This window comes from Lagopus leucura, unplaced genomic scaffold, assembly GCF_019238085.1.
Source record: "Lagopus leucura isolate 7727_CA_CO unplaced genomic scaffold, USGS_WTPT01 Super-Scaffold_100026, whole genome shotgun sequence".
NCBI lineage: Eukaryota > Metazoa > Chordata > Aves > Galliformes > Phasianidae > Lagopus > Lagopus leucura.
This window is the reverse complement of record NW_024962277.1, coordinates 6,433,644-6,457,489: the sequence shown is the minus strand read 5'-3', so window position 1 is coordinate 6,457,489 and position 23,846 is coordinate 6,433,644. Positions and strand designations below refer to the sequence as shown.

Here is a 23,846-nt window from a genome sequence, read left to right as displayed (position 1 = left end):
CTAAAGGTATAGAGGTAACTGGGGTACCTGCTGTTATCAGTATTAGCGTGACAGAAACCCTTGTTGAAAAAAGACAGTAAAAACAAAGGAAATAAAAATTAAAAAAAAGAAAAAAAAAGCTCTTTTGTTCTTCAGACTAAAATGAAATGATAAAAAGGGGTACAGAGGGCTAAACATGCCAGGAATCAGAATGTCTTGTTGTAGAATAGCTTTTTTTCCTAAAGTATGTGGTGGGGACTGCATGGAAGTGCTTGCATCTGAGATTTTTGCTTTGTTAGCAAAATAGTTCTATGACTATGTTCAGTAGAGAACTAGCATGACCTGCCCAGAAAAACTAACGTGTGCAGGAGGCTTGTTTTCAGACCAAGATCTCAGTGGGATGGTCAGCACTAAAAATACTACAACATTAGAACTGAGATCATATTTCCCAGATCTTTAAGTCTCTTCCTGTAGGGAGAAAAAGAACTATCAAATCTGGGAAGAGCTCCCAGGACTGACCTGAGATGGCAAAAGGCATTCAAAGGGTAAACTGGATGCTGACTGGCTGTGAGATTAAATGATGGAGGTGTAAGTCTCAGTGGAATAATATACACCAGGGAAGCACTAGGGAAAGGCTTTGGTGTTATCTGAGTGTACCACTGCTCAGATGTACGCAGAATGTTCAGGTTTACTGCAGTAATGCATTTAAACTACATGTGACAATCTGTTCTTCATATAAATCTGGTTTCCTCTGAAGTCAAAGAAACAGCAGTAAGAGCCCTGGTTTTCAGGAAGCCCTAAGAAATCTACGCTGTGTACAGAGAGCTTCATTTGGTTTTGTTACTCCCTCATAAAGTCTCCTCCACTACACTGACAGCAGTAAAATCATTAGGACTTTTCTTCTGTTCTCATGTTTTAAATTATGTATATATATATAATTTGTTTTGCAAAACGAATATTAGCATGTTTCTAGGTTTACATCTATTTGATACAATGGTTACGTAATTATAAAATCCCATCCATTATGATGGACTGGATGGCTAACCAGAGGTAAAATTAGCTTAAATCAAAAATCAGTACAGAGAATAACACTGCCCACGCTCCTGGGAACCACGTTCTGCTGATGATTTCAGTTCAGTATTTGCCTCTGCATTCCATTCTTAATTGTTATAGGGCAGGGATCAATGTTCCCTTCTGTGTTTATGTAATATTTTGCACACTTTGGGCACTGCCAAAACCAAATGATAAATACCTGGTCAGCCAAGGAGATCTGCTTAAAGGCAGTTAGCGCACCATAGTCTTGTTAATGATCAGCTGCCAGTAAACAGGTCTCTTGGCAAAAGTTTACGCTGTGAACTGTAATCATGTGCTGCTGAATTATTCACTTGATGTACATCAGCACATTTGTAACCTGAGAGCTGAAACCATTTTTTTTACCTGTAAATCTCAGATTTATTGCTACTCGCTCTCTTCATCCAGGTAGCTTTTAGAGTTAGAGGACAAAGCTTACCTGAAGCCACAGTCCCTGTCTTTTTACAAAAAACAAACCACTGAACCAGTGAGGGTCATCACTGGAAAATGCAGTGAACAAACCACTGACAAATCTCCTGTTTTCTGACTGAGACAAACCCAGCCTGCAGGCAGAGTCACAACCTTCAACTGTAGAGTAAGAGAGAAATGGGAGCTAATACTAAGGAAAGGTCAGCTCCTTGGTCTGTGGCTACTCATTAATAGACGGGACTTGAAACTAAGGAAATGGATTTCTCCATTTACTGTAAAATAATAATAATAATAATAATAATTAAAAAAACCTCACTGACTGCACTGGAAGATCAATGTTACTTTTGTGTCTTGATGCAGTTTTAAGTTGATTTGCTGTATAAACTACTGATTTTGAGTAGTAGCAATACTGTCCTTAAATGCACATGAAATTTTATCTGCATGGATTAAATAATTTGGCACTAATCCTGCAGATACTGGAGGCTGAGCTTATCTGAGTGTCCATGTGCATGCATGCAGACCTGCAGGACTGTAACCTACAGATGTAAACTATGAGAAGTCATGACAAGTCCAATGCTTGCTTTCTGTAGCTTAAGGACCATCTAACTAGGAGGAAAAACAGCAATCAGGACTGAATTTTAGCTTGGACTGTCTTCATAGATTTTCCTGGGAGCGGAATGCATGATTTCCAGGCAAAGTTTGGACGATTCTAATTTTTGGTTTTTAGCTACCACTGGGAATTCACTGCCTGCTATCTTTGGATGTAGGAGAGCTGAATATGTCCTGCAGTGCTACTGGGTATGTCCTCTAAATGCTACTGAATACTGTGGCTTAATCTGCCCTTCCATATAAAACAGTTGTGAAAACAATGCTAATTGAAAAAGGTAAAGCCCTTTCAGTCTTACAACTGTAAAATTTGAAATCTAGGCCCTTAGGTTAGAAGCAAACAGGATACAAAGCCAAGCAATTCTTCAATAATCCTACCTCATACTTCAACAAACAAACAACAACAACAACAAAAAAACGCAACAAAAACCCACAAACAGAAAGACCAAGGAATGATTTAATATTTTCTGTATGAAAATGAATAGCACTGAAATTAGGATCTAATAGCCCTTTCTTCAGTCTTCCAGACTTTCATGATACCTGATATGCTGAATGGCTGAAAACAGGTGTAGCCTTGGTAGCAAACCAATCCACCTGGTCAAGATCCAAGATTTTCAAAAGGAACAAAGTGACTTCACTTCATGTGGGTGCTTTCTGTAAATGAGCTACTTTAAATTATCTAGATTGGAAAAATCATTTGTCACTTCTGAACACCTTTGCTTTAAGTGCAGATCTGAAGATAAGCCTGCTTCTGCTCCTTTTTCTAATCTGAGTTTGTGAGGTGCTTCACATGTAAATCCAGGGAGGACTGCTGCCATCAGCATTTCAACTGTATCTACAACGTGCAGTACAGAGCTGAATCTGAAAGACAACTATGTGATTATGAAATCTATTTTACTTCATAATGTGAGTTTTGAGCAACAGTAAAAGATTTTCCCTGCTAATTGTTTTTAAGAAATAAACAGCAATTAGTGACAGGGAGAGAGAAGCAGAGGAATACAAAGGGGGGAGGCAATCCCTCATGAAGATGCCAGACTCTTAAAACCAAAAAGCTGCAATGCATGCAGTTCTCAGCTGATGTGGAAGTCTTCTTTCTAATTACATGCCCAGATTAGATTTAAAAAAGATGGTTAAAAATCAACCGAATCCTACTTACACCACTTAAACAACAAACACTCTGGTAACATTATATCAAATGTATGACCAGAATTAACCCTGTATATGACCGTGAGGCACGTGGCAAGGGATGGCTACCACTCAGTTCAAGGTTTCTCCAGTTCCTGTTTCCAGTGGTGCAGGTCTTGAGTTTCAAATGAAATTAATAGACCTGAGGGCAAAAAATCCATAACACTCACTAGTAGAAGGGTGTTATCACTGCAAACAGTAACAAATGCAATACGTTTTCCCTCTTCTCAAGACCATATTTAAAATGACTGAACTGGTCCAACCCTGCCTGACAGCAAGTCAGATATCAGCGTGATATCGCTCAGGGTGATTTTGCTATCTGTTAAAATGATAACTTAAGAAAATGAAAAAAAAAACCAACCTGAGAGAAGGCTGCCCTTCCTGGGCCTGTTCCATTACTAGCTAGCAATCCACATGCCCTTGGACAGATGACTGCTATTTGGTCCTGTATCATGGGTATTTTGGAAATTGAAATACCTTTATCAAAGACATTCCTTGTCACTTCTAGGCTTTCTGGTCACTGGTGGAGCACTGAGGATTTGAAGAGACGCTGTCAAGCGTGCCTATTCTAGAAGTAACCTTTGCCAACAATTCCATGCTAAGTGCTTCAGTACTTTGGATGTGAGGCAGTCTTTTCCAGCCATCTGCCTCCTACCCTGCATCACCAGTTCAAAGTTTCTTTTCCCATGTCGTTCCTGGCATGATGGTTACAGAAAAGGAAATGGCAGGGAAAAATGCTGATTATGTTTTCACAAAGGGCCTAACTTTCAGGACTACCTCTCAGAAGTCCCCTTATTAAAAAAAGAAAAAAAAAAGACACCAAAGCAACCAGGATTGTGTCTAACTAACTTCTACAAAATGGCTGGTTTCACAGGAGGAGGAGAATATGGCTACTGTGCTACTCAGCATTAGGGTAAAGCACCATCTAAATTCCAGTAAAGTCAGGGATTTCACCTAGCTCATATCAGCAACCACACCCCCAGCCTTCTACAACGTCTTTGCTGTCAAGCTTGATGCTGTCAGTATTCTTCTCACTGAACATAGGGCCTCCATGCCTCATCATGAGCTCTGTAGCCATCTTCACAAAAGCCTCCTCCACGTTGCTGGAGTCTTTTGCAGAGGTCTCTATGGCACAGATGATATTATCATAGTGTTCAGCCAGACTCTGAGCTTCTTCCAGCTGAACCTCTCGAAGGTCACTTAGGTCAGACTTGTTTCCTGGAAATAAGAAAGAGAAATTTATGATGACTGTTTATGCCAGAGCTAGAGTTTGGTAGAAGGTTGTCATGTCACCAAGGGCAGCTGTAGAATTTCCATTCTTGGAGATTTTCAAAATTTAACTGAAAAGGCCCTGACCAACCTGACATCAACCTTGCTTTCAGCAAAAGGTTGGACTAGGTCATCTCCATAAGACCCTTCCAACTTGTATTTCGGTGTGACTCATATATAGAACAGAAAAAGTCAACAACCAAAGTGACAGGATTGAAGAGCAATGGCTGGAGAAAGAAAAGTGGGTTAGAAATCAGAGCTAAAATCATTTTGTGAGAAAAAAAAGAAAAGAAAGACCCAGTGAAAACAACAGCAGTCTTCTGGTTCCTAAGGACATCTGGGATACTGAAGTACTAACAGATTCACAAGCCTCAAAAATGGTGTCTGAGTCAGAAACACTGGAGCTGGGAGGCAGCATTTCAAATAGGGAACTGATGGATTCTAATTGCACTGAAGTTCTTCCAAAATCCTCGGTCTGCTGAAGGATGTGGGCACACTGGTCCATCAAAACACGACTGCTTGATATGATGGAACTTCTTGCCCTAGAAACTTTACAGTTGTACTCATCAGAATAGCTATATAGCAGCTCTTCTTCAGAACCTGGGTATTTGGGTACTTACTTCACCACTAAGTGAGACACAAGGGTTTAAAAGCTGGCTTCTGATACAAAGCTGCCTAATGCTTAAAAGAACTCAATCAAAGCAGACAGGCTTCTTAAGCATATTTGCCTGATGAATCAGCACTTTCTGATTAAAAAAAAAAAAAAAAGAAAAAAAAGAAAATTTCCAATCAGCTCTATTATGTACATTTTGATTTCAAGCAAAACCAAAACTTTCAACCATCAACAGGTACTGTCACATTGCCCAGCATCTTGTAGTACTGAGTATTAATATTTTCAGTCTGATTTTGACTCACCAATCAGTAACTGCACAATGTTGGAACCAGCATACTTTCTCACATCCTCGATCCAGCGAGGAATGGACAGGAAGGAGCCTCTCTTGCTGATATCATAGGCTAGGATTGCTCCGTTGGCGCTGCGGTAATAACTCTGTGTGATCGTTCGGAATCTCTCCTGGCCAGCTGTGTCCCAGATCTGCAACTAAATAAAACAAAGCATGCAATGACACACTGGCTAGTAAAGGTCTTAAAATACATTAAGTTTTCCTGAGTCAAAAGATAGGACTTGATTCAATCGCCTTGTCATAAATCTCCCTTATGTGTAACACACTGTTGCATTATACTTTTCATGTCCTTTCATCATGATTTAAGGATAACAGTGTATACTGGAGAACTTTTCCATACTTGGCTGCCTGAACTTGTTATCTGCACTGAGATGCTTTGGGTTCCAGCCAGTGAGCTCTGATGCAGCCTGCTGCAGCAGACTATGAAATTATCACTTTGGAGTGTTTAGACCTATGCCTCTGTCACTTTCAGATACAAAGAGCTTCCAGACACTTTGCTTTTAGGTGGTAGAACAGACTTCATATGGGAAGGAAGAAGAAACGCTCAGCTGATGTACTTTTGCCTAAACCCAGTAGTGTAAAAACTATAGATTTAGTGTCAAGTTTTGAGTTCCCAGTACTAGATGTTCCAGAGGAAGAAGCCAAATAAAGAGAGAGTGCACAAATATAATATCCTGCTCATAGGGAAAGTTTATTTTTAAATCCTCTTGTTTTGCAGGTTGTCTAATGCCCTGGAACATGACAGCTTATATCATAGGAGCTTTTAATCTAAAGTAACTGTGGATTCTCATTCTCCATATAAATCTCTAATTCTTTCTGAATCCTTCACAACTCTTGGGTGCAAGCAATAGTAATAATGGAAGCAAAGATTTGTTTTTTGCTAATTTTAAATTTCACTTCCTCTCCTCCTCATTCCCAAACGATGATAAATGAGACACCATTGCTTTTTTGTGTGCATGTGTGTGTTTGTACAATTCATTACATTCTGTATCTCCTCTTAATTGGATCGGACATAAGTAAATACTCTTGAGTCTTATTCCTCATTGTGGACCTTTTGTTAATTTGTTCCCCGCTCTGAACCTCCTTCTTTTAAAAAGCTGGTAGTAACTTCAGTGATGTTTTACACCAAGCAGTACAGAACCGTGTTCAATGTATTATTTTACAAATCAGTATTTTGTTTCTATCATCTGACTCTGCTGCATGAAAGGATAAGACTTACTTCAAGAGGCGCCTGGGTGAGGAGCTACAGGATAGGGTTTAGTAGCTTGTGCTAGCAATGGTAATGGGAGGACAGTTGGACCAGATGATCTTGTAGGTCCTTTCCAACCTTGTGATTCTATGATTCTATGCTCAAGCAGAAATTTTCATTTTGAAAAAGGCTGTATTGACCAGATAACGTTCCTACGCTAAGTAAGCATTTAGATCTCAAACAATGTGTGTACAGCTTAAAAGGAATCGATTCAGTGAAGAAGTACTTCTCAGTTTTGGTAAGTTTTCTCAGAGAAGGGAAAGGGACTGTAATGGACTCAAGAAACCACAAAACCACACTTATTATTGGAACTGTTAATGATCTAGAGAAGTAAGCAGACAATTACTTGATAAGGAAGTTAATGGCAGGCTTTTTATGTTCTCTGTACTCAAGTCTCCCACTAGACCTTTTTGTTCTTTATGTAGTTTAAGTTTCAGCTCTTAAGGTCATGTGCAAAATAAGGCTAATGATGATTACCCAACTCCTGGGAGGAACTGAGAGATATTACACATATAGAAGACTTAAAATATTTTTTTAAATAAAAACTTTTCATGTGGTATAAAATGATTTACCTGAAGAAAGACTAAGCAAGCTGTTCTTGGGCCTTATGCCATATACTGAATTTCGAAACCATCTCTACATGTACCTTCCATAGAATCACAGAATCGTGGAAGTTGGGACAGATTTGAAGAGCTGACAGAGACAACCACCTGCTCAAAGTGAGATCAAAACTTAATTCTCTGAGGAGGATTTGCTCCATCATTTTCTCAGTGCCCAAAATGAATCTGATCAGTCTGTAGTTGTCAGCATTTCTTGCTCTTTCTGAACTCGAGTATGACCTGGTGTCTCTCATCCTCACAGATTTCCACAGTTGTTCCACAGCAGTACAGCAACATCACAGTGACATCAGGAAGCTCTTACAGCACTCCCAGACATTTTTTACTCAAGTGTTTATGTCTGTGTCTTCACAGGACTAAATGTACAAAGTTGCTGAAGCTCCGAATCTCTGCTGGGAACAGCACAGACCACAGGCTTGATCTTCTGAGGAGCTCAAACAGCAATCTTCCTCCCAGCCCATGTGCTCCAGGTAGGTTCTCATAGAATTTTGATGCTTGTGCTTCTCTAATTGTCATTTCTCTTTTATGTAAAGACAAAATCGTTCAGCTTTTTGTGAGATCTCATTTATTGTGGGTTTTTTTTCCAACGCTGAAACTACAGTACGTGTTAGCTCTATCTCTGTGACATAACCCATAAGCATACATACCACCTGACAGACTTTTCTGTCGCTGCTCCCGTCGCTTCTTGCAGAAGGAGCTAGGTGAGTGATCACTCTATTTCAAACAAAGTCAGGCAAATAAGGACATGATTTGCTTAAGCTAAACTAAGGCTACACCATCATCAAAGACTTGCCCTACCAGCTGCATAACCTTGCCCTCTTTGTGCTAGCAGCTGTTAATCTGACTCACTATATGGCTTCACTCACAAATGTACCTAAAAAATAAGGATTTTTCTTTTGTTTGAAGAGTTAACACTTTGTAGTCAAAATCCCTGGAGATTTTCAAGACCAGACCAGTTTAGACCCTGAACAACCTGCTATGTTCTCAAAGCTGGCTAGTTTGATCAGGAGGCTGGATGAAAGACATGAAGTTCTTTCAACCTGCAATACTCTTGATTCTATGCTTTTAGATTTAAAAATGCATATATATCTGCCTGAAAATAAATGATGGCAGGCAATCATGTTTAACAAAGCCAATTCAAAGAGACCTGCTTTGCACTTAGAAGAGTAGATCAACCCTAATACACAGGTTGCACAGTCAACTCTTGTTATCTGAGAGCATGTGCACAGGACTCTTATGGTTCTGCTGAGAAAACATTAGGCAAAATATAGGAAAACATTCCATGTATTTATATGCACTCATGCTCCTTGGATGGTAAGATAAGCCAAATGCTTTGTAGGCACTTCAGATTTTCTGCAGATGTTTCAGATTTATAGTGTTTGTACTGTTTATTTGATTTATCAATGTGCACAAGTCTGATATATCTAAACCAAACCTGCACTGTGTTATGGAACTGTAAATACACAGCCATTTTTATGGGACTCGTGGAGTTACTTTACCAACCTGGTTATCTGAGGTGTGCTGCTTTAACTAAGATGCACACGCATTCAGAGTATGTGAGGAAGATGGAGAAGCCATATGGAGTTACGAACTCCAGCAAATCACACATGCCTTTAAGTCAGAAGGTAGTAAAATACATGATGGCTTTCTGGAAAATCATTCTTGATTGTCTGATTGGGCTCAAAGAAATCAGAGTTTCAACAACAGAAACTGACCACGTTGAAAATGGTGAGTGATAGACTGACCAAAGAGCACAGTAAATTAGTGTTATCAAATGATTTAATTTGGACTTGTCTTGCATTGATAAACATACTGTTTATCAAAGGTTAATGCTTAACAACTGGCCTCAGGACTATTTAAATAAATTCCCCTTCCCTTATTTCCTACATAATTTATTAAGTACTTTTCCAATTCTTCTAAAATACTGCAGGAGTCCAGGTTTACCTTTGTGAAGCAGCATTAATAATAACTAGGAGTCCTGCAGTCAATAACTTCTATTACAAAGACAGAAATGTCATTTTATGTTATGAATTCTTCAAAATATAGCAACTTCCTTAAATTTTCCCAGCACTAAATGGTGGATGCAAAACCTCTGCTAAATGATTCTAAACCAATAGGCTGTGTCTAACAAATCACAACACTACTCCTAACAAGTCTTACTGAAACAATCTTGCAACTTTGACAGAAGCACAAAAAACAAGCTCTGTATAGCAATATATTTAAAGTAACATTCACACATGCAACAGGTACGATAAACTGATCCTCTTGATTATTTTCACTACAGAATTTTCAGAGAATGAAGAATGACTGTTTGCAAAGCATTCTGCATTCCTGTTTGCTCTCGTGTTAGGAGTGTCAAAGTAGTTGAGAAGAGAGCTATACTTTCCTTTGAATATCAGATTACTGCTTCCAATTATAATTGGTAATAACCAATTGATTTGGTGTTTTTAGCAATGTTAGTAAATACAACTCTTTCTTCCATCTTCCTTTCATTCCTATCTATTATTTTTGTCTTCTTCCTCAAATATTATGCATTTCCCATTTTATTCTTTCTACTGTATATGATCCATTGCACAATAAATTTGGGATTTATTTGGAGTCAACTCTCCCATCAGTCAGGAGGCAAGACAGCTAACAAGCTGTAATTTTATATTACTTGCAATTTGGCCAGATAATAACACATTACATTATGAACAGAATATACATATGTTGCTCTGAAAGCAGTGCTTCCTATTTATTTCCACAGAAATGACAACACATACAAGGAGCACAATACCACCATTTGATAGTGTCAATTCTCAGCTACAAAATGCTCTTTCTCAACACAGGCACCACTATTAGCTGTGCATTTTCATTAGTGATGAACAAGAGCCTGCATGCCACGCTCATAAAAATAATGCACAAGTGGAGGTGACCCACAGTCACAGTGGCCACTGCTAAAAATGTATCACCCACCTCACCACTGTGCTCACACCCACTGTTTGTATCCATAAGTGTTCAGCAAATGTTGATGAATGTCAATTTGTACAATTTTTTCTGCATGGAGGAATTCAGATCCACTCCCTTGCTTCATACATGCTTCCATGTCAGACACCATTCTGTCAGGCTGCCCCTCTGCTGCCATGTGTCACGTGGCGACAAAAGGTAATGGAGTACTGGTGGGGAAGGTTCAGCCTCCACTTCCATACCACCAACATCTGCCTCTGACATTGTGGGCCAACATAATAAAACAGGAGGCATTAATTTCAGAGCAGCCCTTCTATTTACAGCCATAAAGTCTGAATAAAAGGCCAGAACCTTCATAACATATGGACTGAAAAAGCCTGTAAGTTAAAAAGTGCAGTGGTACATAAAGAAGTATTTGTTTTAAAATGAATGTTTGTTTTCAACAATTCTCTTCTGCTGCTTTTCTGAAGACACAGTAAGAGAAAAAAATATCATAATGGAAAAAAATATTTGCTGTATGTAAAATACTTTAAAATGGCAGCATGAAATAGACTTTAAAGATACTCCATTAATTCATCAGTCCACAAGGAGGTTCATGAAAAGAAATGGAATTTTGTTATTTCTAACCACGAGCCACAAACTTGGACTTAGGAATATCCTTGATTTTCATTGTGCAAAATCTCAGTACCAGTTTTATATTTTCTTACAGTGACATAACTGTTAAAAATTTTTGTTCTGTTTGCCACATTCTTTCTATCAGTCAAAGAACAAAGAATTATTTTATCAATAGGATTTTAATTACTATGCATTACACCAACAACCATGACTTTTGGGAACTATGGTCTCTGTTATCTAGGGTTTAGTTTGCTAAGGAGAGAGCATGTAATAAACCACAACTGCAGCTTATAAGACAGCACGCAATAAAGCATTTTTGTTCATGAAGATAGCTTTACGAAATCAACAGTAGAATGGCTTAAGTTGGAGGGGACCTTAAAGATGATGTATTCCAAGCCCCCTGCTATGGGTAGGACTGCCAGCCACTAGATGAGGCTGCCCAGGATCCCACCCAACCTGGCCTTGAATGCCTCCAGCAGTAGGGCATCTCTGAGCAAAAAATGTCTTCTCAACGTCTAACGTCTAAATCTCCCCTTCTAGTTTGAAGCCATTCCCCCTTGTCCTGTAAGAAGTTGGTCCCACTCCTGATTGTAAGCTCCCCTCTAGAAGGCCACAGTGAGGTCTCCCCAGAATCTTCTCCAATCTAAACAAGCCCAGCTCCATCAACCTTTCATCTCAGGAGATAGAGGTGCTCCAGCCCATTGATCATCTTCAGTGCTCTCCTCCAGACACACCTCCAGCAGTTCCACATCCCTTCTGTACAGGGAGTCCCAGGCTTGGACACAGCATGGAGCCTCACGAGGGCAGAGTAGAGGGGGATGACCCTCTCCCTGTTGACACCCCTCTGTGGTTACCCCTCTGTGGATACTGCTGGCCTCTGAACAGTGAGAGCACACAGCTGGCTCACATCCAGCTTTTTGTCCATCAGGACCCCCCCCAAGTCTTCTTTGTAGGGCTCTTCTCAAGGAGTTCTTTTCCCATTCTGTATACATATTTGGGATTGCCTCAACCCAAGTGCAACTTGGAAATCAAGATGGTAATCACATGCAGTTTGGGTTTTGACATTCCATTAGAACCCAACCTGCCACATCCCCACGTGGCTCTGTGTGACATGGTCTGCTTTTTAGCCCATGGCTCACAGAAGCCTGTCCCAAGATAGCTGGCTCATTTAATCCACTGGACAGTATCTCAAACTGCAAACAGAAATCTTAAAGAAAGTATAAGAAAAGAAACAGACTCGTTGGCACAGAGAGTGTACTTGTTCTTCCTCTCTGGAAGTGGTAAATCTCTGCAAATCTGTGATACCACATACTGGGGATTCTTACACTACCAGTTCTTTATGTTTTGTTACTACAGAGAAAGTTTCAGTTACCAGGACCATCTGTGAATAGCTTCTTTCTCAGGCACTAGCCTCTCTTTATGTATGATGCTTAGTCAGCTTCAGTAGCTGCTGAAGCACTGGTGTACGAGATGTCATTTGAGACATTTGAAAGAATACAGCTTTAAGATGAAAGTCTTGTTTGAGTTAGGAAAAAAAAAAACATTATCTGCAGATCCTTCAACTTTACTCCCCCAACACATTTCTTTTCCCCTATTCAACAAAAAAGCATCTAAAGGAAATCAGACTTAAAATCCTTGGGCTCCAGCTATTTCAGGCACATGTAACGGTAGTGAAAACATTCAAGGTTTGACACAGAAAGGAACACTAACACAATTAACTTGAAAATGTTTGAATCTCAAAATAAGTGTCTGATTCATACTCACTCAGCTGTGTTGAAATACTATCCTTAGCCCAACTGAAAATGAAGCACAGGCTACTGGGGATGTGGAGGAGGTAGTGTCCAAATGCTCCTTGGGACTTTTTTGGACACGCTGTTGCTCTGAAAGAACTTCTAAAGATGATCCAGTTAAAAAAATGGATTTTTCTCATTTGTGCACCGTTTGCTAAACACAAAACAAGCCTTCTCATTCCTTAGGAAGATTCTGCCTTGAGTAGCATAAATCCACAATGAAGTTGGAGCTGCACAGGGACATCGCCTGGCATGCACTGTAAGGGTCTGAACAATCAAACTTTATTTTAAACACATCTTGGATGCTTCTTAATTTGAGGAACCTCAATTAACAACATATGTGAAACACTTTTAAGCAAGTGTGTCTCACACGACTGGCACAATGAGAAGTTGCTCTTGCGGAGAACATGCGCAGGCTTGTTTGCCAACACCTTAGGATGTGACCTGTTTGGACAGCTGAAGAACTCTTCCTAGAATCAGTAAAACCTCCAGCACAACCACACCTGTACAACGGGTCAGACACACACACCTGACACTGAATTTAACTACTAGAGAAGGGAGCTCACAACAGTGTAAAATAATGCCTCCTTATTTTCTTTTTCCTATGAAACGCAGAGCAAACCTTTCTACATTAGATGGTCTGCTCTGAAATCTCAATCCAACTGGAAAAGCCTGACTGAAATTTAACCTTTGCATATAATTCACACCTTAACAGAGCAAACAAAAAAAAAAAACAGAACTCCAAGCAATGTTTTCATATTCTAGCTGCGGCCCTGGCTTGGCAGCTAACAAAAACACAAGGTAAATCAGCAGCAATATTGGATCAATTTGCCTAAATTTGTGCTTAGAATAACATTCTTCAGCCTGTGCACCCCTGAATTTTTCTAAGCAGAAGTACAGGACAATCTTAAGCAAAAGGAAGCCTCAAGAGGCCTACATTTTCTTGTCTTCTGTGAAGTACCGAGAAATAATCCACAGGTTTTGCTACAGACTGGCAACTAACGCAGGGATACTCAAGCCTAAGTACTGCCAACATGGAAGAGCACACCTAGGGAGTTAGCTTTATTTCCAGGGCTAGTCGTCTCCTAGTCCTGAAGTCCCTAGCTGAGACCCCTGGCACCAGTAACAGATACATATGTCGATCTGTGTGGCATCTAAAGTCAGCCTAGTTTCAGTGTGAGAGGAGAAACCTCTCTACTAGCTGCTCACTTCCTGGAAAGTGCAGAAGAGCACAAGCTGAGCATCTGTGTTTCCTGTTCAGCAGCTAACCTCATATGTCATAGGAAAAGGTGGAACACCACAAAGAAGAGATATCTTTGCTAGGTCTTGGACTTCTCATCTTTTTGTAAAAGGTGAGCCTTCATTTCTTCCATTTTCTAGAACTTTATCTGCTTAATATTCTGCTCACCACAATTAATTTGTAAGAAAAAAACAACAGAGAACTTTCACCCCTACTTTGTTAAACACAGAGCAAAATTCAGCTGCAATCATCATATTTCTTTCCATGTTTCATTTCAAAAGCTTTACAGTTTTACGGTCATTTTCTGGGCAATGACTGAATTTGTTCTTTTTAGTCCCATTGGGAATAAGCAGAGATAGCTGTATGTCCTCATTCCAGAGGGGAACAGCACAGGTTTTTGTACCACAGCCCCCCACAAGTTGCGGTGTGCTTCAGCCTCTCTTTCCTACTGCCTGACAGGCACTCCTGCACCCAGAGGTCACGTCTGTTGTACGGAGTTTGTGCCACGGAATAAGGATAACTTCACTGGGTAAAAATCGGGTCCACCCAAACAATTAGCTAATTTTCTATAGCACGAGAGGAGCAGAAGTCAAATTTAGGGTTGGGTTTTTTTTGTTTGGATTTGAGAACTATAGAAGCTGCACTTTCTAGCACACTCCATTAACAGTGCCTTAAGACAACTTTTAAATATATCTAATTTAAAAAGTGTTGCCCGCCTCCTCGGAGGCTGCCAGCTCCAAATCCCGTTCTGCAAATAGAACACCGCAGCCGAGGTTCGTTCTGGTTTGTAAACAAACCACCGCCGGCCGCCCGGCTGGAAAGGGCGGCACCGCTGTTAAAGTACAACCCAGCAGAGCGTCCCGGGGCGCGGGTTTGCAGCTGGGCTTCTCCCAGCCGGGAGCCGAGTGGTTACACAGCTGGTCCCACGGCAGTTAAAGTTAATATATAGGCTCGGTTCAGCCTAGTGCCCGAGGCCGTTTGGGAAGGAGGCACCGGAGCTGCGCAGCCCTTTCTCCAAGCACGGCAGCACCGCAGGGATGGATAAGTACGCAGAGGGCTGGGGAAGCCGGCAGCGGGCCGGGCAGCCCTTCGGCAGCCGAGGGCTGTGCCGAGCCGAACCGAGCCGGCCGCAGTTCCCCCCGCAGTTCCCCCCGCAGTTCTTCCCGCCGGGCCGGCACCGCAGCACGGGGTAGCGGCCGTCCCTCGGCCTCGCCGCTCACCTTCACCCGCTTGCCCTGGATCTCCAGGCTCTTCATGGTGAAGTCCACGCCGATGGTGCTGCCCTGGCGCTCCGCGAAGGCCCCTGTTTTGAAGCGCTGTACGAGGCAGGTCTTGCCCACGCTGGCGTCCCCGATGAGCACCAGCTTGAAGAGGAAGTCGTAGCTCTCCTCGGGGTCGGGGCCGGACCCCGGCGCCGCCGGGCCGGGCATGGCGCCGCCGCCCTCGGCCTTCCGCCCGCCGCCGCCGAGGGGAGCCGGGCTCTGCGCAGCGCCCGCCGCCCCCCGCCGCGCCGCCCGGCCCCGGCCTCAGCCTGGTCCCGCCCCACGCCCGCCTCCCTCCGCTCACCGCCTCCGGCCACGTCCGGCCGGGCCGCCGGCGGGGCGGCGTCGCTCCCGGCTCCGCCGCAGCCTCGTTTCGCTCGACGGCCTGTGGCCGCCCCCGAGCCGCTGCTAGGGCCTCGGTGGGACTTGGGTCGCGGTCCCACTGACGAGTGGCACGAAAACGTCAGCTGTCACGGGTAGCCGTGGGCTGCCGGCCGCTGCCGCTGGGGAAGCTACGCGTGCAAGTGTCCCCATTTGTTTGGAGTGACGTTTTCCCGATACGTTATTTCTGGTCCGTTTTACAGTTACATATACGCTGAAATAAGCAGGTGCAGTTGCACCATTAAGTCATCCGGGAAGTGCAGCCGATTTACTTCATCTTGCTTTTCATTTTTCGGCCTGAGCTGGGGTGTGGTTTGTTTCCAGAGTTCCAGCCCAAGGCTCGGGGCGATGGTTTCTTCCTGCACGGTGCTGTGCCACTCATCTTTCAGTCTGTTAACATCATGCTAAGCGTCTGACGTGACAGTGTCTGTGCGGTTGTGTATCACCTTATAAATTGGCTGTGCACTAAGAGAAATTGTCTCAGCAATCTGGTGTTGTATTTTAACTGCTACCTAGCTTATCTGCAAAACAAGCTGCTGTTTAATAGATACTCCCTTTTAGATTATGTAATGAGTCAAGATGCTAATAAAAATCAGTTTTGCTAATACTTTGATACAGCGCTTCTTGACACTCTGTTCTTTGTTTAAAAAAAAAAAAAAGCCAAATATATATTAATAGTATTATAGTAAGAGTATATTAATGGTAGCATTGCTGAATGAGAGGTGAATTTTTCTTAGATAGCTCTGCAGGACAGCTGGCCACAGCTAGCTCAGTCACAAAGCTAACATAGGCTAGCTTGGATTACTCTGAGTCAGTGGATTTTTGGGTAGTTTGGTGGTTATTCCTTTTCAAGTTCCCGTTTGGCAATCCATAGTAACCTTCTAGTGTGAGCAGACATATGAGTACTTGGTTGGGCTTTGTTTCAGGTAGTCTGCAGGTGTGAATTCAACAGGCCACTGACTTCTAGTCTGTTGATCAGCCAGGACAAAGTGTTAGAAGAAGGAAGACATCACTCTCACATTAATTAGCACTTCTTATGTTTTCAGTGTCTAAGCAAGGCACTTCAAAGTGTTTTGATTTAGGAAGATATATTCATAGAGATTTAATTCTTAATATTTAGAATTAATTGTACAATCTCATTTTAGTGCAAACAATTATACTACCTCCACTGAGATAATTACATGACCAAGTATTCCTCAGTCTTTGCTATAGATCATACATATTTACATTGGCAGTCACTGTTGCTTGTCTTAGTTAGCTTTTAGAATCAGTTAAAACAAAGAATTGCCCCACAGTCGTCTGACTTAATGTTTTCTGTTGCCATGTGTGTGTAGAAGATTTTTTGTTACTTCTCAAATTGTGAAAACTGCAAATAGTGGTTTGAATGTTGAAACACTTGTCTTTGATCCCCAGGTTCTACTGAGGGTTAGCACCTATTGCATGGAAAGCTTAGGAGAAGCAAGGGTTTAAGTCAATTTCAATTTGTATCTGCCTGTGTACTTGAGAGTCATTCATCAGACAAGAGCAGAATGATAGAAAAAAAGCACCAGAACATGGTGGGAGGATCCCCTAGGCTGGCCTTCCTCACAATCCTTTTCTCTCAGCTAACTCAATTTAAGAAGTAGTCCAATTTCTCGTGTCTAATAAAGAGGTTGAGTTGCAAAGCCTTTGTTACAGGTGCAAGATTGCTTGCACATTTCCACATTTGATAATGGAATTTGGTTGGTGGTTATATTTCAGAGCAACTGCTTGAGATTTGAAGTTACAAAGCAAATTAATTAAGTTCTGACCCTTCTAATAAATGTATACAGTGACTTTATATGAAATGCTGTGGAAGAGAACCCACAGAGGAATCCTAAAATATACTACACAGTCTTCTGAGGCACTGCTGCTGGTATTACAGACTATGCTCTATTAGAGAAATGAATTGTTCTGAGTTTTAGCTAGAATAATTTTGTAGTATTATATTATTTAGTAATTCATCCTAAACTGAAGGATATGCTGATGTAAGTAAATTGGTATCCAGTTTAGCAGCTCCTGATGTTTGCTAGTTTAAAATACTATTAGATTTAATTTGTTAATGTTTGACAGCCTTTTTGAGAAGAAAAAAAGCAATTATGAAATTTTTTTGAGTGTTTGATATTTACAGAAGAGAGGAGATTTTGTACGTAGATAGGATGGAGACCTTTTAATTCATTTGCAGAGGGCCAAGACAAATATTAATAAAGTTACCTTGAGATCTCTCACCAGTATAGCAGGAGAATCAGTTGACAACACAGCCTCTGTTTTTCCAAATCTGTATGTTTGCACTGCATGAGAAATAATGAGGGAACTGCATGTAGGTGGAGATGTTCTTTAATGTAGTTGTAATAATCACAATTAATTGGGAAGCCCCAAAGTTTTAGAATGGTTTTGTCCTGGAGAGTCTTAAGCTTTGTTCCTCAAAACCACCGTGGTTCCTGCATTAGGAGGCACTAGGAAGACTCCTGGAGTCCTGAAGAGTGATGGACCATGTAGTGCTTGTGGCCTATTCTAAAGAATTGTTGTTTTTGCTTGGCATTCTCTTATTACTGTGGCAGTGAAGCTGTCAAGTGGTAAGGAAGTTGCTGACTTAGTAAACAGGGAAGAATTTGGTGGCTGAAACTCCTCCAATGAAGAATTTTTGCATTCTTCTTGTACGTTTGCAGAGCCTTATCTTGCTCTGAGAAAATGTTCAGAATGTTCAGTGTCTCCTTCATCATCATCATATGCGATGTAACTTCTGTTATACAGCTGCTAGGCAGAGTGTACCTCTTCGTCTTATGTGACGTGTTTGTTACCCAAGGCAAGTGCTGAGTTTATCAGCCAAGCTTCAGAGCAAGCTGGTAAAAAATAAAAAAAGACTTCATGTGGTTTTTGAACTTACTGTTTTGAGTATTAGAAGCCATAAACTTTCACATGACTGTGTGATACTGGATCCGCATGATTGTGGATACTGGGTTAATTGCCATTTAAAATTCCAAATTCGTGTACATAGCTTAATCATCTGTATGAATGCAGTGCAGATTCTCCTCTGTTAAGTTTCCAAAGGCTTTCATCTGTCTTAGTCACCCATCCATTTTCCTTGTCTGTTTTCAGGAGTGTAAGAGAGGACATTCTGCTTCAGAAACTTTTCCTGTTATCAGAATAGATTTCTTAAAACACAGCTGTTAATCACAGTTTCATACACCAAAGGGTTGCTGATGAAACTGAAAACCTTGGTACCTCTCAGTCAGACTCGGCAAGTCACCACAGACCAGAGCCTAATTCCTGGCATCTGTGTGTGGTTCCTTGAGTTGACTGTTGACCTCTACCATCATCACTGCAGACTGGAGGTGCCACTTCAGGACTGTAGGGCAAGGGGAATACTGAAATCCCTTTGAACAGTGTGTGTTCCCATTAGTGTTCCCCCTTTTTTTTTTTCCAACTTCAAGCCAAATCCCCTGGAACAGCAGTGTGTACATGTATAGACACTACCAGTTGGTCCACGTGTGCACATTCCCAAAATGTTGCTTGATGTGCTCAGTAAAGAAACAGCTGGAAATCTGCATGGTTCATTGACTTTGATTCTTCTAGGCGAGATTAATGTGGTGCATGTAAATTCACCAGACATCCTAACAGCAGTGTTCTTGCAGTATCTGTATGTCTGTCTGTGACGTGTCAGAAGAGTTGGAGTTCTTGATGATAACTTTTGTCTTCCCTGGTACAGATTGCTGGGCAAGCTGAGGCTGTCCTGAGCAAATCCAACATGCTTCTGGCTCACAGCTGCAGCCCCAGGCTGACAGCTTGTCTTGTGTCTCTGTTTTAGCAGCTGTGCTGTCAGTATTTTTCCACCAATCACCACATGCTGTTTTCTTCAATTTCTTTGCTTCATTTACTTAATCTACATTTATTCCCTCTTTATTTTATTGTACTTTGATAGCATGATATTACAATGGTAAAGCGGTTATTCAAATTATGATTTGCATTTAAGCTCTTCAAGACTTTGGAGGATGGAAGAAAGAAAACATGGGAAGCTTTAACGTAAAGATGGAGCTGTGACTTTGGGTTGTAGTAGCAGAAAACCTGAAGTGGGCCTAAAAGTTATTAACCAAAGTGTGTAAAATAAATCTTTATGTGTATTGCCCAACATCCAAAAGTATACAAACTTTAGGTTTCTGTCAAGAAAAGGCATTTTTTTTCTGTAACATCTGAAATTTCATTGCAGAAATTATATTAACGCTTTAGAAAGAGCAAACAGCAGCTTGTGGCTTGTTTGGAAAATCACTCTATATCAACCCGCTACTGAGATGCTGATAGGAAAGGGCGGGGAGCTCCAGGGAGCCATTGGGTGGCGATGTTGATCCAGTTTCAGAGCCGTGTGAGTCTGAGCATGCTGTTAGGGAGTTAAAAGAACCACTTCAGGACTTCGGTTTGTGATTCATAAACAGCAATTGCTCTTTTTGTTCGGGCTCCAATAGAATAGAAATAGAATAGAACGAACGCTTGCTTCTAAGTGAGCTGACGGCAGCCTGTGGGGAGTAATTGCTGACATCTTCTGCTGCTTTGTACTGCTGCTGGCCTGAGTGGGTGGCGAGAGGCATTTTGTGCAGACCTGTGAGCAGGAGATTCCATGCTCCTGCTCTGTGGTCAGCAGACACAAAATAGGAATCCTAGATGACTTCTTAGTATCAGAGGCAAAAACAGACAAACAAAAACTTTTGACTCCAAAGGACTTCTTTCATACCAAGGCCATTAAAGGATGGACTTGTGATTTTTTAATTTTTATTATTTGTTTGTTTGTTTGTTTATTTCTGATCTAAGATAAGCTCTGAATGAGCCCTGAATTTCCTTAGCATTAGATATTCTTGAGAGGAAAGAGGTGTCCATCCACTTTTCCTACAGATTGTACCTGTACAGAACAGTGCAAGCGACCTTTAACAGCTATGGATACTTGATGGCCAAACAGGAAACTCACACCTAAAGCTAAATTAAATCTGAATGAACTTCTGTCAGGTAGCTCAGATTTGTTGCCTCAAAGGAGCTTGCTGTGTCAGTGAGCAGCCACGTACCTGCTGAAGTGACATCAGTGCTGCTGCCCATGGGCATTGTTTGGATGCACCCAGAACCAGGGGAAGGCATGCTGAGAGGTCTGCCATGGAGCAGATTGCCCCAGGAAAGGAGTTTGGCACAAAAAGCAGCCACATGGCTGTTATGCAACTAAAGCAATTTGTTGTCATGCTCTTGTTACTGAGTGTAATCTAAATGCAATTGGTATTGATGGAATAGCAAAATATTTACATGGATTTTAGCAACAGACTAAGGGCTTTTGAAACTGTTTTGTGTAGTGCTCTGAAGAAAGCAATACAATAAGCTTAAAGCAATAATTAGACAGGCATTGTTAATTTTTTCAGTGTAGTCAGTTTTTCCTGTTGATGTAAAAAAAGGAAGTTGAGTTCTGCATAAGGGTAGTTGCAGACTCAGTTGTAGCATCAGTATTTGACAAATGAAATCAGACTTTCACTTGCAGAAGGCGGTATTTGAAACAATAAATTTATATTCTCAAAATACTGGCATCCTTAGAAAACAAGGGTAAAAAGATCAAATACACTGAATCCACAGCAAGTGGAATGATTTTTTAAAAGCAGACACTTGTGCCAAGGCAGAGAGAAATGAGCTTGCTCTGTTGTAAAGCCACGTAGTTACATACAGAGCCCAGAAATGCTCAGCCCTTCCTGACACTGCAGCTGGTAGCTGTGGTGCTGCAGTTATCTGTTTGCCACCCCCACTCATTTTCCTTTTTAGTTCCTCCCTTCATGTACAGGGCACGCTGTGCTTTTACTCCCCTGGTTTCTCTGCACTTCCTGCGGTTTATCCTGAGGAGCTGAGGACCTGGCCAGGCTACTGCTGCCCAACTGGAAATGGCACTTCTGTTGTTGGTTTTTGGGTTTTTTTGGTCACATTCTGTCAAAATTTTGTTTTGCTTTCCTTGTTGCTTGCAATCTTGTAAATTAGCACAAATGCTTTAATTCTTAAGTGCCAGGCTACCTCTGGTGAAGAAAACAGCATTTGTAGCTAACTTCAGAATACACTGTCCAGGGTGGCTGCATTCAGAAGAAGGCGTTAGTGACACTAAGCAAAGCTGCCAAATCTAAAGAGCTGTGTAATGATATTACAATTTGACTCCATTAATGCACAGAGGCAGCTGTAATTGACACAGTGCATGTGTCTTTCAGCATACCCTGAGCTGAGATGTCATTTGTAGAGAGTGAGCTTTTTTGTTTTACATTACAGAGCTCCAATGCTGGCTGTTAGCATATTTGTTGAAATAAATGCCTTCCATTAATAAGACTGAGGCCTTAAGTGCAATATTGAATAACACTGTGTGTTGCATGTGTAACTCTAACATGAAAGTAGGGCACATCTGAGTTACTGAATTTATGGAAAAGAAAAATAAGAACAAAAATCCAACCAAAATAAGTGCATCAGAAACCAACCCAAGACAATGTGTGGGATGAGCTGTTGAAAAAAGTAAATAAAATAGGAAGTCTGCCATTCTCTTCAATAACATTTGCAGTAATTTGGGTGCAGGATGCAATTGTAAGGACAGAACAAAGGGATCTAGTTTGTAAGCCTCCCTTTATTTACTTAAAAATAAGCAGCTATTTTGCAAAATATGCTGAACATTTATTACTGTTGAACAAAATCCAAACAGCAGCAAAATTTCCTGATCATGAACTCCAGCAATTCATCTGTAACAAACCTAAGGGTAGACAGAAATAATGCATTGAACTAAACAGAAGTTGTTCAGGTTGAACAGCAACGTTCTTCAATGTTAAGAAAATATTAAGCATTTCAAGAAAAATTATGACCAATTGGCCATTCTTTTTAATAAATGAAGCCCACATATATGTGCCCTGTTAATTGAATTGCAGTGTGCACAAATCTACTCTGCATGTTACAGTGAACTGTGTAAAAATATTTGTTATTCATGCTCCATAATTCTGCACATGACCACTTGTCTTGCTAAACATCAAAAAACCCAAAACCTTTCAAGTGCAATTAATCCCCACAGTCACGTCTGTGCCACCAAAGATTGCATCCACCTTTTTGAAGCACTGCACTTGCTGTAAGTTCTAGGAGAATGTGCAACATTTATTACTGGTTTGCATTTTCGCAGGCATAATATACTAATGCTTTCACAGTGGATTCTGTGATCCTTACAAACTCCTTTGGGAATACTTCCTGCTTTTTTTTTTTTTTTTTAGGTAGCTGACATTGTATTCTCTTGTCTTTTTTTATATTGTTAGCATCTGAAGTATTATTTATAGCCATTTTGTGGAGTACATGGCTTAAGCAGGATACCGTGGCCTTGCTGATAAACACATGAATGTTGCTTGTGAGCCTTTACTTAGTGGTTCCAGCTTTCCTCTATTCAGACTTTTTTCAGATAAAAGCCAAGTGGTTCACAGGTGATAAACACAATTCTGTTATAGTGGAAAGTGAAATCGTCAAAGAGGAATTTCCCCCTTCTTTCAACTTATGAGGCCTGAAAAACATTTCCTCAAACTGCCATTTTTTTCTGTATCCTGTGTGTTGACACAAGCAAAGAAGTTGTGCTTATTCGTGTTATTCGCTTATTCGTTGTGCTTATTCGATATGTTTATACAAGTAAAGCTCTACAGTAGGGCATGTTACTCTTTTATCTATAGTAGCAAACTTTCAAGTTGACTGGATTCCAGTGCTTTATGACTTCATCCATTCACCTGCATTGATTGTTGTTTTGGTGTAGGTCCAGGGCTATATTCATTCAAATTCATTTAGTTTCATTGCTTGTTTTTATGACAAAAAATGCTTATCTAGCTTTGTAGGCACAAAGGAGCTTTTAGTATTAATAAGTTATTTCAGAGAAACAAGAAATATCATTTAGGAAACTCTCATTTGTAGAGTGCATTTCTTGTGTACCGTTCTGCATGATCACAAACTGGTGGTTGCCTTTTGAAGACTTGAAAAGTTCACTGCAGAGAAAATACCCTAAAACGGCAAGTGCAAACGTCATTAGTACCACATTATTTGACTTCTCCGAACTGTCCTCAACCCCTTTTTTATTTCTAGATGCATGACCTTGCTTTGGGTCAGCACTCCATGTAACCCACTGTTCTTTGCATTTATCTGTTCCTCCTCGTTCCCCACTGTGTGTCACTGCAGACTAACATTCCACAGTGCATGTTGTCTCCCGGCTATGTAA

At 41.0% G+C, this 23,846-nt stretch overlaps 1 protein-coding gene across 2 annotated transcripts; it reads right to left on the bottom strand.

Moving 5' to 3' along the window:
• Positions 1 to 2,524: 2,524 nt before the first annotated feature.
• On the bottom strand, positions 2,525 to 15,389 carry RAB43 (RAB43, member RAS oncogene family). 2 transcript variants are annotated; one of them, XM_042880413.1, is made up of 3 exons: positions 15,179 to 15,389; positions 5,455 to 5,638; positions 2,525 to 4,488 (listed from the first exon to the last, which is right to left on the bottom strand). In XM_042880413.1, exons 1-3 carry the CDS (start codon positions 15,386 to 15,388, stop codon positions 4,235 to 4,237), a joined length of 648 nt encoding a protein of 215 aa, XP_042736347.1. In that variant the 5' UTR covers position 15,389; the 3' UTR covers positions 2,525 to 4,234. The 2 variants fall into 2 exon arrangements, with proteins under 2 accessions (XP_042736347.1, XP_042736348.1); XM_042880414.1 differs by having other exon boundaries at positions 5,455 to 5,632.
• Positions 15,390 to 23,846: the final 8,457 nt, after the last annotated feature.

Excerpts from the sequence above, each read along its gene's own strand:
- RAB43 (XM_042880413.1), bottom strand. The coding sequence starts at position 15,388 with ATGCCCGGCCCGGCGGCGCCGGGGTCCGGCCCCGACCCCGAGGAGAGC. Across the intron at positions 5,639-15,178 it reads TCCAGGGCAAGCGGGTGAAG|TTGCAGATCTGGGACACAGC; the intron begins GTGAGCGGCGAG and ends TGTTTTATTTAG. Across the intron at positions 4,489-5,454 it reads CATTGTGCAGTTACTGATTG|GAAACAAGTCTGACCTAAGT; the intron begins GTGAGTCAAAAT and ends TCTTATTTCCAG.